Source organism: Takifugu rubripes, chromosome 11 (assembly GCF_901000725.2).
Source record: "Takifugu rubripes chromosome 11, fTakRub1.2, whole genome shotgun sequence".
In the NCBI taxonomy this organism is placed as follows: Eukaryota; Metazoa; Chordata; class Actinopteri; order Tetraodontiformes; family Tetraodontidae; genus Takifugu; species Takifugu rubripes.
Genome location: NC_042295.1, coordinates 352,925 through 367,280, shown reverse-complemented (window position 1 = coordinate 367,280; position 14,356 = coordinate 352,925). Strand labels below are relative to the sequence as shown.

General features: G+C 50.1%; 2 protein-coding genes across 2 annotated transcripts; both read right to left on the bottom strand.

Moving 5' to 3' along the window:
• Positions 1 to 556: 556 nt before the first annotated feature.
• On the bottom strand, positions 557 to 8,059 carry LOC115251453 (uncharacterized). Its single transcript, XM_029843788.1, has 6 exons — positions 8,052 to 8,059; positions 7,746 to 7,874; positions 5,634 to 7,272; positions 5,184 to 5,565; positions 4,372 to 4,866; positions 557 to 3,313 (listed from the first exon to the last, which is right to left on the bottom strand). Exons 3-6 carry the CDS (start codon positions 7,165 to 7,167, stop codon positions 2,860 to 2,862), a joined length of 2,865 nt encoding a protein of 954 aa, XP_029699648.1. The 5' UTR covers positions 7,168 to 7,272; positions 7,746 to 7,874; positions 8,052 to 8,059; the 3' UTR covers positions 557 to 2,859.
• A 511-nt stretch (positions 8,060 to 8,570) lies between these two features.
• Positions 8,571 to 12,950, bottom strand: LOC115251529 (pleckstrin homology domain-containing family G member 1-like). The gene is given in 10 exon segments (XM_029844120.1): positions 8,571 to 8,633; positions 8,699 to 8,793; positions 8,867 to 8,900; positions 9,699 to 9,785; positions 10,165 to 10,257; positions 10,386 to 10,568; positions 12,032 to 12,163; positions 12,289 to 12,324; positions 12,327 to 12,441; positions 12,751 to 12,950. Coding segments are annotated over 9 exon segments (813 nt in total). The 5' UTR covers positions 12,417 to 12,441; positions 12,751 to 12,950.
• Between the last annotated feature and the right edge of the window lie 1,406 nt (positions 12,951 to 14,356).

The following is a 14,356-nucleotide window of genomic DNA, read 5'->3' as shown; positions in this document are numbered from 1 at the left end:
TCTCAAACACTGAACCTTCAGTACTTAAACTGGGACTGGGGAGGTGGCGGCCATTTTCCTCCCAGTAAACATCAGAGCTAAAGGCTAAATAAGGCTGCACAAAGGAGCCAGGAAGAAAACGGATCGACGCTCAGGTCAGATCCATCTTTACGTTCCAAAGATGTTTGAGCTTTACGTGAGTCATCTTTACTAAATTCACCAAAGTTCAGAGGAGTAATAACCAGACTGCTCCGTCTGCACACACACACAGACACACAGACACTCACACACACACACACAGACTCTCACACACTCACACACACACAGACTCTCACACATACTCACACACACACACACAGACTCTCACACACTCACACACACTCTCACACACTCATACACACAGACTCTCACACACTCACACACACGCACACAGACTCTCACACACTCACACACACACACACACACAGACTCTCACACACACTCACACACACACACAGAGTCTCTCTCTCACACACACACACACACACACACACGCAGACTCACCCATACACACTGAAAACACTGTGCAACATTTCAATGTTACTTTTTTATTGCCAAAATAATAAGAAAATAATAGTAACTCAATATAAATAAACAATAAAATAAAGCTGATTAACAAAAAGGATAAAAAGGCGATTAATGACCGTAAACAACCAAATAGTAAACGTAACACACATCTTCCACTGTAGCCCTTCAATGCTAACCTAGCCAATGCTAACGAGGGGCTCAGCAACAACAGGGGTGGGGAATTGAAATAAGGCATTAAAAACAACAGCTTGAAACAAACTTTCAATGCCAAAGAACATTTATCCAGGTGTTTTTAGGCCAACTAAACACTTTTACGATGGATCCTCTTCCCAATCTGGACTGACTGTGACTTTCTCCAAACCAGATTGGACCGTTTTCCTAAATGCTGCTCCTGTGAGGTCTGAAATCATAATCAGAACTGGAAACCAAGTTGACTCTGAGCCTCTAGGGCCTCCTTGTTGTTTGTCCTGTCGAAAAAAAGGAATATTTGATATCCCTTTTCAGTTCTGAGGAAGAGTGGAGGGAAGGTGTGAAAATCCATTGATGCTGACCCTCCTCACCGTCTGGCCCTGGCCTGGTCCTCCAGCTGAAGCTCCGCCTTGCAGAGTTTGTGTCAAGCTAACTTGGGCTGTACTGAAGGATTTTATCTGACCACTTCCCCCAATCTGTAGGTTGACTGTTGTGGCATAGCTGCTCCGCTGGTTCCTCTGTTTGCTGGTTGATGACTGGCCAGAAGACTGCTGTGGTGGGGATAATGTTAGCGAGGGAGGGGCTGAGGGTAGAGGTGGTGTTGTGACACTGAGTTGGATCTGTGCTTGAGGGTGGAAGGGGGAAAGAGAAGGGCAGTTCATAAAAGAAGAGGAGACGCTTTCTTCATGGACTGGCCGGGAAACGTAGGCACAGATCAGTTGACTGCGACAGTTTCTTTCTTCTAAGTCTGCTTGGCTTTCTGATGGACCCGGAAAGGAAGGGATGGGACTGTGTCTTGATCCAAAGACACAAGGAGAGGAGGTGGTGGAAAGGCTCGCCTGTGGGTCTGGCAAATGGTGCCCGCCAACATCATTCTTCCCGCTCTTTCCCTGTTTTGGTAAAAATGAGGACTGAAGTCCAGTTTGAGGCTTGAGACAGGATGCTGAGTTGCTTTGGAAGGACCATCCAATCTTTGGAAAGGACTCTTGCTGCTCCTGCTGTTCAAGGGTCCCACTGCCATTGAACCCGAGGGCTGTGGCGCTCCTGTCCACCCAGGAATGATGCAGTCCACCAGACCTGTTCAGTAATGGACTGGGAGAAGCATCTGTGGGACCGAATGACAAAGAGCCATTGAGGGCTTCAGCAGTTGGCTGTGACGGATGAGACCAAGATGGAACAGGAGAAGAGGCTCGGCAGCTCTGCAGTGGCAAAGATGAGGGGGGGTCGAAAGAGCCATTTTCTGGAGTTGGTGAGCAAAGTGATGAAGAAAGAGAAGTTGACGTAGAGGAAGAAGTACATTTAGCATTTCTGGGCTGAGGTGAGGCGATATTATTTGCCCACGCATGAACTGAAACACCAATTGGAGGAGGGGAAAGGATTTGGGGGCTTGGGCATCCTGAACTTACTGAGGAGGACCTGGATAGTTCCAAAGTTAGTCCTAGTGGGTTACAGAAACCCGCTCCTGCTCCCCGTGCAGTCCACGGGTGAGGAGGTTTGTTCGCCATGGGAGAAGAGTAATTATGTTGTGGAAGTGGGGAACACAGGCGACTAAAGGAGACTGGGGTTGAGGAGGGGGATGGGGACTGAACTCGGGAGCAAGGTTCAGAAGCTGAGAAAGGGTGAGCAACTCGATTATGTGACACCACCCACAAAGATTCATGGGTACCATTTGTTAGCGGTATTTTCTGTGCTGCTGTGCCCCCATTGTTAATGTAAGAGATAGCACTCCTACTTCCAGAAGTTATGTTGAAGTTGTTGTTGTTGTTAACGTTCTGTGTTGAACTGCTTCTAGGGTGAGGGAAAGAAGGGTGAGGGGAAGGGGACACGGTCTGGTGATGGGTCAGATTCATTACTGGGGAGGGATTGCGACAGAGGAGAGAGGCATGGGAAAATGGAGTTGAAGATGGAGAAGAGGGCCATTTTTGTTGCAGGTACCCATCCTGGGTGGCTCCTTGCTGGGCAGCTAAGCTGGAGGTCTCCTGAGAAGAGGACGCTGTGGGTGAAGTGGACTGCAGTCTTAGACAAGGGGAGGATGCTTCCTGAGTTTGGGCTTGTTCCAGGGCACTGTTCTGTCTGGCCATACTCTGACTTATGGACTGGCTAATGCAGGACGCCGCTAAAGACCTACTGAACGCTGAAGACGAGTTGGGGGGGGGAACAAGGATGACAGGGGGAAGAGTTTGGTGTAGGAGATGAAGCAGGACCTGCCGTAATAGATGGAGATCTCCGAAAACAAGTGGAGGGTGGTCTGAAGGCAGAAGGTGCTGGAGGGGAGGCAGAGTTGGCCTGCACAGAAACAGCTTTTGAAGAGAAAGTGGGAGAGAAAGAGGGAAGAGCTCTGGAGACCAAGTTCAGGGAAGTCTTTTCAGTAACTAGAGAACCCACAGGACCAATGGCACATAGTGATGAGCAAGGAGGTCCTTGGACAAAGGAGGATTGGTCATCTCCAACTGGAGAAGTGGTGCAGTCCCTCAGTAGGGGTCTAACGGCTGAGGGATTCACGATTTGGTCTTTTGTTGTAAATGGTCGGTGGCCAAGACTGGGCAGGTTGCTACTGGAAACCTGTCGGTCTGTTTTCCTGAAAGCAAAAAAGAACAGCCGCCAAAAAGACAGTTCAGTATAGATGAGGGTGTGGTAAAGAGAACCTTGAGTCTTTCAGCAGTCCAGACTCAACAACTACACAGTAAAGATCATCCAAATCCACTTGGTGGGTTGGGTTACTCCGATCTGGGAAAGACAACATGGTCGTTTTGTTGTTTCATCTCAGAAACAGAATGAATTCCTGACTGGAAATTGGATTACAGTGGATTACCGAAACACCCTCCTTCCTCCCTGTTTAGGGAAACCGCTGTGGAATTAATTGTCCTGAAGAAAAGAAGCTTCTGTGGGCTGAATTTGATTTGGTTTTTAGAAATCGCGAATACGTGAAGATTATCTCTCTGCCCTGAGAATTCTGTGACTGAAGGCTTCTGTGCCAAATGGTAATCAGGTGGAGTCAGGGTCAGGGTCAGGGTTAGGGTTAGGGTCAGGGTTAGGGTCAGGGTCAGGGTCAGGGTCAGGGTCAGGGTCAGGGTCAGGGTTAGGGTCAGGGTTAGGGTTGGGGTCAGGGTCAGGGTCAGGGTTAGGGTCAGGGTTAGGGTTGGAGTCAGGGTCAGGGTCAGGGTTAGGGTTAGGGTCAGGGTTAGGGTTGGGGTCAGGGTCAGGGTCAGGGTCAGGGTTTAGGGTTAGGGTCAGGGTTAGGGTTGGGGTCAGGGTCAGGGTCAGGGTCAGGGTCATGGTCAGGGTCAGGGTCAGGGGTTAGGGTTGGGGTCAGGGTCAGGGTCATGGTCAGGGTCGGGGTTATGGTCAGGTGGAGTCTCAAAATGGCTCAGCGCTAAAGAAAGCAACTGGGAGTTGATGTGATGAACAAGGTCAAATTACTTCACCTCAACATTTAATTGGCCTGAAACTGCAGCTCCTCTTTCAGTTTCTTCACATTCAGGAGAAAAACATTTGAGACTACCAAAATCACAACCTGATGTAACCCTGACAAATGCTATCACAAATTAGCTAACAGTAACTTTAAGCTTCGGGTCCATGCAATTTTAATTGTTTAATCTTCATCTTCTGAACTTTACAGCAGATGTTCCCACATACCTCTGTTCAGATGTGCATCTGCTGGCGTTAGCTGGAGCCTGTGCAGCCACCGTAGCGGGTGGATCCACTGGTCTGGGGATGGTGAATGTCGGTAAAAGGTCTACAGATCTGGATTGGTGTAGTTCTGACATCTGGGACCATCCTCCTCCTGCGTTCTCATGAAGTCCATCCATCTCCTTGGAGGTCCCTGAGATTTTGATGGCTCCCTCTAACTGAAGAGCATTCTTCTGGTGCTGCTCATGATACTGTCCCAGTAGAGGGTCTGGTGGATTCTGGCTTTCTGGAGGCGCTACTATCAGGACTAGCTCCACTGGAGAAGTTTCTTCAGCTTTGCTTCTGGTGGCAGTGCTTTGCTTGGTGTCCCTCTTGGACATCTCATGTTGTTCTTTGTGGCTCTCCCACAGTGAAGGCCTGTCCCCATGGAGACTCAGGTTAGGCGTCTCTGGCTGAGTGATGCATTCTGGGTACTGCAGAGGTTTATCTGTCAGCTGTGACCTGCAGAGAACCAGTAAGAGAAGAGCTTGACAGGTTGTTGACCACGCCTGTCATTGCTTCACAGAAGACAACACAGTTGATGTCGCTCAGGTCTGCAAAGATTCTACACGTTGATCACATCGTTGTTTTGGTTCAATATGATCTCCGATATTAGCAACAAGCTAACTCTGTACTGGGCTTCCTCCTCTTATTTCACAGTAAGAGTCAAACATTATTTTTTACATTTATTATTATAAAATCTTTTTTTTTCAGAATTCAAACTGTCTGAACGACACCAACAATCTATCCGACATGTGACCGGGTGGTAACACACTCACCTGGCCCCTCCCGCCGTTTCTTCAGTGTCTGCATATATCTGGCCATTTCCACGATGTAACCCTTCACTGTGTCCCCTGAACCTGGAGTCCACGGCTGAGGCGGGAGCGCTCTGAAGCTCTAATTGTGTCTGGAGGTCACTCTTGGAGTGGCAGCACTCCCGTTGGGTCCGACTGGGCGACTGAACTCTCGGGGACTGCGCTGAAGTACGTGAGTCTCCAGTAGAGCAACAGCTGGATTCTCTGCTGGATCCTCTGTTCAGGGCAGAGATGAAGTCCCTGGGCCGAGACAGGGTGAAGGTGCCTGTCTGTTGCTGACCGACTGGGGTCCACACCTCACTGGACATCAGAGATTCACAGGGAACCCTTTTCCTGGACTCTTTAACTGTAAGAAAATAATTCATGAGCAAGTGTGAGGACCACACAGATCCTAGGGGGACAGTTAGCACTTACCATAACTCTCTGTTCCCCCTATCTTCTTCTCCGGGGGTGTTTGATCCCAGGCCTGGCCCTTACAGTTTGCCTTGGTCTGGTTCTGGGTTTGGTGCTGTGTCTGGGTCTGCTGCAAGGTCAGTGCTGTGGTCTGAGGCTCGACCTTGGTTACCATGTGACTTTCCATTTTATCCTCTGAGTAGAGCTGGTGCTCAGGTGGGCTCTTATTTTGGGGTTCAGAAGGTCTATTTAAAGACATTAAAGGTTTCATGGCAACGTCACCCTGTTTCTGATGCAGTGGGACCTTCATGGTGCCAGCTTTGGCACTGTACATCAGGGCCAAAGTTTGGACCCTGCTAAGAATTCGTGCCGAGTTCTCTATTAGCACTGGGTCCACTACCGGACTGGCTTCAAATAATCCGATACCAGCCACATCCGACCCCATGGCCTCGAACAGGACCCTGTTCGCACTGGCAATTCTGGAGTGGTGGGACCAGCGACCTGTTTTTTTGTGAGTCGGAGAACTTGGGCTCCTGTGAGAATTTGCCAGGTCTTTGTCACTGTTTCTGGTCCAAAGGGAATCAGTTGTGTTCCCAGTTCTTTGACCAATTTCTCTATGTGCCACAGGTTCTCTCGATGGTTCTTTGTCACTTCCATGTGTTTCGGTTGCCGGTGCCTGGATGGGTTCATGTACATTCACAACATCTGGGTTCCCAGGGCTGGCTTCATTATTGCACTTGTCATGGCTGGTTGTTGGTTCTTCCCCTTGGCTGGACTTCTCTTTCTCCTCCTCCTCATCCCGTGGTCCATCATTTGGTGGTTTGTTGCAGACCCCGTCATGTCTGTCTGATATTTCTGCCTCTTTGCTGACAGGCCCTCTATGGTTTGGGTCCTCCTGGTCCTGTGTGACACCAGAAGGTGCCCCAGCACCTAGATCCAGAGAGCTGAGTGGTTGATCAGCCTTCTCCGGTGAGCACGGGGCAAGATGGGATCCCCACCGTGGGCTTTGGGTGTGGGTTTGCTCCTCCCACTGGCGATCCCCTACATCAAACTGAGATACCGACTCCTTCACCAACCCAGACGGGATTTCTGAGAAGCTGTTTCTCCTTCTTAACGATGTTCCTTCTCCCAGCTCCTCCTCCTCATCGTCTCTCTCTTCGGCCTTTGCTGCAGCTTCGTAATAACTGCGGATCTTCTCGATGATGGTCTTGTCCCATCTGCTAATCTGGGCACCTCCTGTGGTTGGCTGGCATCTCTGGATCTGGGGAATAGGATCTTGGCCTCTGGTGGCCCTATCCAATAATTCGGGTCTCTTGCTCTTCTCTTGTTCCTCAACAGAGACAGAAGATTTAGGATCTGATGCCGGGTCACCCCCCGCTCCTTCATCACCTGTTTTCTTCTTTTCTTCCTCCTTTTCTTCACACACCTTCACTCTCTTCTGTACTTCCTCAGCTCCGGGTCTCTTTATCTCTTCCTCATACTCGTCCTCCTCTCTAGAGCTTGCTGGATAACCTTTTTCAACTTTTTCTATTTCTTCTGTCTGCTCCTGCTGCATTGTGGGTAAGGGGCTGGAGGAACATGCAGTGGGAAGCAGTGGGGAGGTGAAGTTGGTCTGTTCAGATGGAGATGGAGCATCTTTGGTCTGATCTAAGTCCTGCTCCTGGAACAGGCAGAAAAACAGCTGTTAGAAGGTAAAGAAGAAGAGAAAATGAGTTTTCTTCATCCTGGAAACCTCCAGGTAACATGGACCCTGTGCAACACCTGTGCAACACCTGTGCAACACTTGTGATACACCTGTGAGATACCTGTGCAACACTTGTGAGACACCTGTGCAACACCTGTGCGATACCTGTGCAACACCTGTGATACACCTGTGAGACACCTGTGCAACACTTGTGATACACCCGTGCAACACTTGTGAGACACCTGTGCAACACCTGTGCAACACTTGTGAGACACCTGTGCAACACCTGTGCGATACCTGTGCAACACCTGTGAGACACCTGTGCAACACTTGTGAGACACCTGTGCAACACTTGTGAGACACATGTGCAACACCTGTGCAACACTTGTGATACACCCGTGCAACACCTGTGAGACACCTGTGCAACACCTGTGCATCTGTGCGCTCACCGTGGTGTCCACAATGATGCTGAGACCTTCTTTGACTCGACTCTGGTTGATGAACTCCAGGATCTCCTCTGTGATGGACAGGGTGGGTGGGGGGCTGAGGGGGGGCAACTCCTCTTCATCCTCCTCCTCCTCAGTTTAAACACAACAACATTAAATAAGGACTCAGATCAGATGAACAGTCATCTATGTTGTCTCATCTCTCTACTGATCAGTGCAGGGATTCAACCTCAGCCAGGCTAGCTAACTAGCCAGCAGGCTAGCTACTTTTTCATTTGCTGTTCTCTGAATGTAACATCCATTAAGTACCAGTTCCTGGTTTGGCTTGCTGTGCCAGCTCTGGACCGGCTCTGTCCAGCTCCACCTCAATGACCGATGATGCCAGAGTGCTGGTGCTCCCTGTCAAGGTCGGACTGCGTGTTGGACATTGGTCACCTTCGCTGTCCACCTGTCGCAACAACACATGACGATGTTGACCTGAGAGGTCTCGGGTTGCTACCAACCAATCACACCTTCTCCAGAGATGGACACCGGGACCTACCTTCGGAGCTGCCGGGGCCTTCCAGGAGGACACACAGAGGAACAGGGGACATGGAGACAAAGAACCAGGAAGGTTAGCGTCGTTGTAGGGGCAATCAACACAACTGAATCACTGGAGGGGGTCTCAACGTTCTCACCTCCAGGATTTAACAACTGTCTCGATGTCTTTGGCTGGAGCTGCAGAATTAAAACATGGTTGTAAAGGGGCATTTTCCAGTTCTAGAGGGTTGGAGGATCATCAGGATCTAACCTGACTGCCTTCTGATGCGCGGTACGGCAGGTTCCCCTCTAGCAGAAGGGCAAGCTCTTCCTGGACTTCTCTGGGGTGTACATCAGCATGCTCTGGCGTTTCTGGGTTAGGGTTAGGGATGAGGGTTAGGGTTAGCACACATGAATGGTGTGTTGGCGTGTCTCACCTGGACTGACGCCTGCCTCTGTGGGTAACCGTGGGCGTCGTCCAGGCGCAGCAGAGTGGAACACCTCTTCAGGCTGTCTTGGTCGAACTGAGACACTAAAACACAGGAAGTGATGTCACCACGTGGACGTGAAGCGCCCAAACGTTGGGGTTGTTGTTGGAAACTCACAGCAACAGAGGTCGTCGCCCAGGACCTGACGTGCCTGCGAAGAGAATAATAATTAGCACTTAAAGCTGCGAGCACCTTCACGCCCGCCGGGGGTGCGTGCACGGCCACTATCACAGCGGCCACGTGGAGACACCACCACAGCCCAGTTGGCACACGGGACTTGTGTTCTGTTGCCAGCAGCTGGGTCGGGTCAGAACTCTCGTCTGACTGTGAAGTCTAAGTCTGACTGGAAGGCAAACGTGCACGTTAGAACAAGGTTTTCATGCATGCTGAGACTCTGGCACCTAAAAAACGAGGGCCGTCCTGCGGGCGCCAGGCGCCACAGCCGTGCACGAGTCCTGCTCACACCAGAACCTCGTTCTTCTAACGCGGGCCCACCCTCCTCCACTTGTCCGACCTCCTGCTGAGAGGCGCCTTCCTGGCTTTTTCCTCCCTGTCAAACGTCATTGTTGCGCTTCCACGTGCACTGGAACGTTGCAGAGTGGCCCGTGCACGTGCTGCGACCCTAAATTTTCGCCACCACTGGACCTCGTGCTCCTGCCAAACTTCCCGAGGTTCTCCAGCATGTTTGGGCCCTCAAAAATTAATGAATTCATTTAGGGCAAGAATGATAAAAATAAAATAATCCTGCCAATAATAATGTCAGTCGGTGCTCAGGTGATGGCTCAGGACCAGGACCAGGACCAGGCCCAACATGACCAAGAGCTGCTGGTTTCATACATGGCCTGCAGGTGGCACCACAGACTAACCACCACTACTCCCACTTTGACCAGTTCCACCAGTACCAGGTCTCTGACCGAGGCTTCCCTCAGTTTTTTGTAAAGGGTCTCACCTTCAGTGGGAGTGATGCCGGATGATTCTCCACAATCAGCCTCTTCAGGTAGTGAACCCACAACCTCTTTTCCTCCTGGTTCTTGGTCTGCAGTGAAACCACAACGATGACACCAGCCGGACGGGACCACCGTTCCATGGAGAGAGTCCTTTAATGTTCCTACACTGCATCGTTGGTTTGCTGATGTTGTTAGCATGTGCTGAAAATGCTATCCTGAAGTGTTGGACTGTGGCTCAACACATCTACATGATTGATTCAATGATTCCTGACAGGATCAACCAGTCTGATCTGACTCATCCAAAACCAGCCGAAACACACAACACCTGAGTGTGCTACAAGTGCACAAACATTTCACTGGCTAGCTTAGCATTCAAATCTTTGCAAAGTTGAGGCTTGCATGTCTTGACTGTGGATGAGAACGTTAACGGTGGACTGGAGTCTCCGCGCCTGACGTGGTCCCACTCACCTGGACGACGTGCTGCTGCTTAGGGATGGTCTGATCCGACACCCTGAAGCTCAGAGGGTCCTTCAGCGTTTCCACCAGCAGCAGGTTGCAGCACTGACGGAGCACAACAACAACAAACTGCAGTGAATGTTTGAAAATAGGGACGTTATTTGATCTGAGAATCAAACATTCTTTTCTCAAAATTCATCGACTTCTGTTGCTGATGTGGATTAAAAACCTACAAATATGTGCGTGCTGTAGACAAAATGTTCCAACTTCTTCTTGGCGATCAGCAGCATCCTGTCAAACAGGAAAAAGGCTCGCTCCTTCTTCACTCTCTGCACCTTAAAGGAACCTTCCAGAACCAGTTCTCCAAACCCACTGAGGTCTGGTCCCATCCAGTTCACCAGCAGAGCCTCAATTTCCTGTCAGGATGAGGAAGTATGAATCAATTTATCCAAATATTACAATGGAATACCTGAGTTTAGCCCTGCAGGCATGGTAGCCTCTCCATCATCAGGTAGCCTCTCCACGTCATCATCAGGAACACAAAAGTTAGCCTATTACAGAAGCCAGTGACATCGGATATGTTGTAGATTAATACTGATGCATCACTGAGGACGGGCTGGTAAACAATTACCTCTAACCCGAGCTAACCCTAACCCTATCCCTAACGCTAACCCTAACCCTATCCCTATCCCTAGCTAACCCTAATCCTAACCCGAGCTAACCCTAACCCTATCCCTAACGCTAACCCTAACCCTATCCCTAGCTAACCCTAACCCTATAGCTAACGCTATCCTAACCCTATCCTATCCCTAGCTAACCCTAACCCTATCCCTAACGCTAACCTAACCCTATATCATAACCCAAGCTAAAACCTAACCCTATCCTATCCCTAGCTAACCCTAACCCTATAGCTAACGCTATCCCTAACCTATCCCCTAGCTAACCCTAACCCTATCCCCTATCCCTAAGCTAACCCTAACCCTAAACCCGAGCTACCCCTAACCCTATCCCTATCCCTAGCTAACCCTAATCCTAACCCGAGCTAACCCTAACCCTATCCCTAACGCTAACCCTAACCCTATCCCTAGCTAACCCTAACCCTATAGCTAACGCTATCCCTAACCCTATCCCCTATCCCTAGCTAACCCTAACCTATCCCTAACGCTAACCCTAACCCTATCCCTAACCCGAGCTAACCCTAACCCTATCCCTATCCCTAGCTAAACCCTAACCCTATAGCTAACGCTATCCCTAACCCTAACCCTATCCCTAGCTAACCCTAACCCTATCCCTAACCCAAGCTAACCCTAACCCTAACCCTATCCCTTGCTAACCCTATCCCTAACCCCTACATGAGCCTGGTCCTGCTCCAGGTTTCTTCCTGTTAAAGGGGAGTTTTTCCTGCCACTGTTTTTCCTGCCATCGATCGATCGATCGATCGATCAAAGACGGGATCTTTATACCCTCTTTATCAGACAGCCTCGCCTGACTCGCCTGAGCCCAGCTGTCGAGATGACCTTTGACCTCACAGGCGGCTGTGGTTCAGTTCTACCAACATTTTAAACGTGAACTGAGAGAAAAAACATTCATTTACACAGGAAAGGCGAGATCTTGCCATGAGTTAATGACACGTTCCATGTGTGTCGCCACATGAACACGTGTTCGTGGAACTCCTGAATGCAGCAGGCGTTGGTCCGACACCTAAAGGTGGAGCTGCTGACCCCAGCTGCCGTGTCAACAGGAAACAGAGCTGCTAGCTGGGCTGCTAGTTTAGCCGCTACAGCCTTCACTGACTAAAGACACGACCCGGAGCCACAGACAACAGGTCCCATCCACATCGAGGCTTCACGCCGTCTCCTGTGGGTGACCTCTGACCCACCTGCAGGCGAACCGCATGCTCTTGTTTCCTCTTCATGTCATTGATGTACCAGGCCACTGCTGTCATGGCAACGATGGCATCCTCCACCACCACATAGCCCGGGTCACTCTTGTCCAAGTGTTTGGAGAGTTCCTGGGGGGGGGGGGGTTATAGAAGGGGGGGGGGGGGGAGAGAGAGCGGAGGGGGGGGAGAGAGGGGGGAGGAGAGAGGGGTGAGTGTTGGGTTTGAAGCCCCGTCACTAACCACAGGACTCGTACCTGCAGCAGCAGGTGGTACTTGAGGATCCTTTGAAACCGGTTTGAGCAGGGTACGTCTCCAAGGGTAACGAGTGGTTCAGAGTAGTTTGTCTCTCCTGAAAGAATGGAACTAAACTTTTGTTGTTCATGCATTCTCTGAGCACCGCCACTGAGCTGGGGGGGGGGGGGGCGTGGGGGGGGGGGGGGGGGGGAGGAGGGGGAGAGAAGAGAGAGCAACATTTAGCTGAATAAATACGATCATTAATAAAAATCATGAATAAAAATCATCACTTGTGACATCAGAGGTTCCTGCTGGGACCTGCTGCAACATGACGCCTAACCCTAGCCTAGCTTAGCATTGCTCATACCATCCCAACCTTTTTTTCCTTAAAGCCCCCCCGGAGCAGCGGGGGGTTGTGACTAATACAAGCCACGACCTGTGGCGTACGCCCCCCGAGGGGCCCGGCCCCCCAGGAGCCTCACCATCTCTGATGTTTGATGCTCACGAGCGTGAAGACGACGCCACCTCCTCACCTGGCCTCCACATATCTGGAACGCTCTCCAGACTGGGCTCCTGTGGGATCTCCAGACCGGAGAGAAGCAGCGAGCCTCCGACCGCAGCAACAATTTAAACCATATGGAGATATGAGAGCGTGCTTGGAAAGTGTCCCACGGAATCAGAACCCGATCTTCCTCCACACAAACCTCCAGCGAGGTTTAACCCTAACCCTAACCCTAACCCTAACCCAACCTCCAGTGAGGTTTAACCCTAACCCTAACCCTAACCCTAACCACCAACCCTCCAGTGAGGTTTAACCCTAACCCTAACCCTAACCCTAACCCTAACCCCAACCTCCAGTGAGGTTTAACCCTAACCCTAACCCTAACCCTACCCCAACCTCTAGCGAGGGTTTAACCCTAACCCTAACCTCCAGCGAGGTTTAACCCTAACCCTAACCTCCAGCGAGGTTTAACCCTAACCCTAACCTCCAGCGAGGTTTAACCCTAACCCTAACCCTAACCCCAACCTCTAGCGAGGTTTACCGTATTGGCCCGAATATAAGACGACCCTGATTATAAGACGACCCTGATTATAAGACGACCCTGATTATAAGACGACCCCCTCTTTTCAAGACTTCAAGTTTGAAAAAACGACTTTTTGAACACCAATTTAATTTTTATACAGAAAATAATTACAGTACATCTGAAACAAATGATTATATCTCGACCCACTTTTCTCCAGATTGTCGCTACATTTCTCTATTTTCTGTTATCTCTTCTGTATTTTCTTCTCTTTTCTTTCTTACCGCTATTTTTATTGTTCTTCTTCGTGACAGGGGTTCGCTTTTCCCTGGGATGTTAAGTTCAGCATTCGCTTTAAATGTATCTGGCGCCATCTAGCGTTGTGAATGGGTATAATGTCTAGACCGCGAATGTAAGACGACCCCCACTTTTTCAGTCTTGTTTCAACGCAAAAAACACCGTCTTATATTCGGGCCAATACGGTAACCCTAACCCTAACCCAGTGAGGTTTAACCCTAACCCTAACCCTAACCCTAACCTAAACCTCCAGTGAGGTTTATAACCCTAACCCTAACCCTAACCCTAACCTCCAGTGACGTTTAACCCTAACCCTAACCCTAACCCTAACCCTCCAGTGAGGTTTAACCCTAACCCTAACCTCCAGTGAGGTTTAACCCTAACCCTAACCTCCAGTGAGGTTTAACCCTAACCCTAACCCTAACCCTAACCTCCAGTGAGGTTTAACCCTAACCCTAACCCTAACCCAGTGAGGTTTAACCCTAACCCTAACCCTAACCCAAACCTCCAGCGAAGTTTAACCATAACCCTAACCCTAACCTCCAGCGAGGTTTAACCCTAACCCTAACCTCCAGCGAGGTTTAACCATAACCCTAACCCTAACCTCCAGCGAGGTTTAACCCTAACCCTAACCCTAACCCTAACCTCCAGCAAGGTTTAACCCTAACCCCCAACCAACCTCCAGCGAGGTTTACCCTAACCCTAACCCAAACCTCCAGCGAAGTTTAATAACCATAACCCTAACCCTAACCTCCAGCGAGGTTTTACC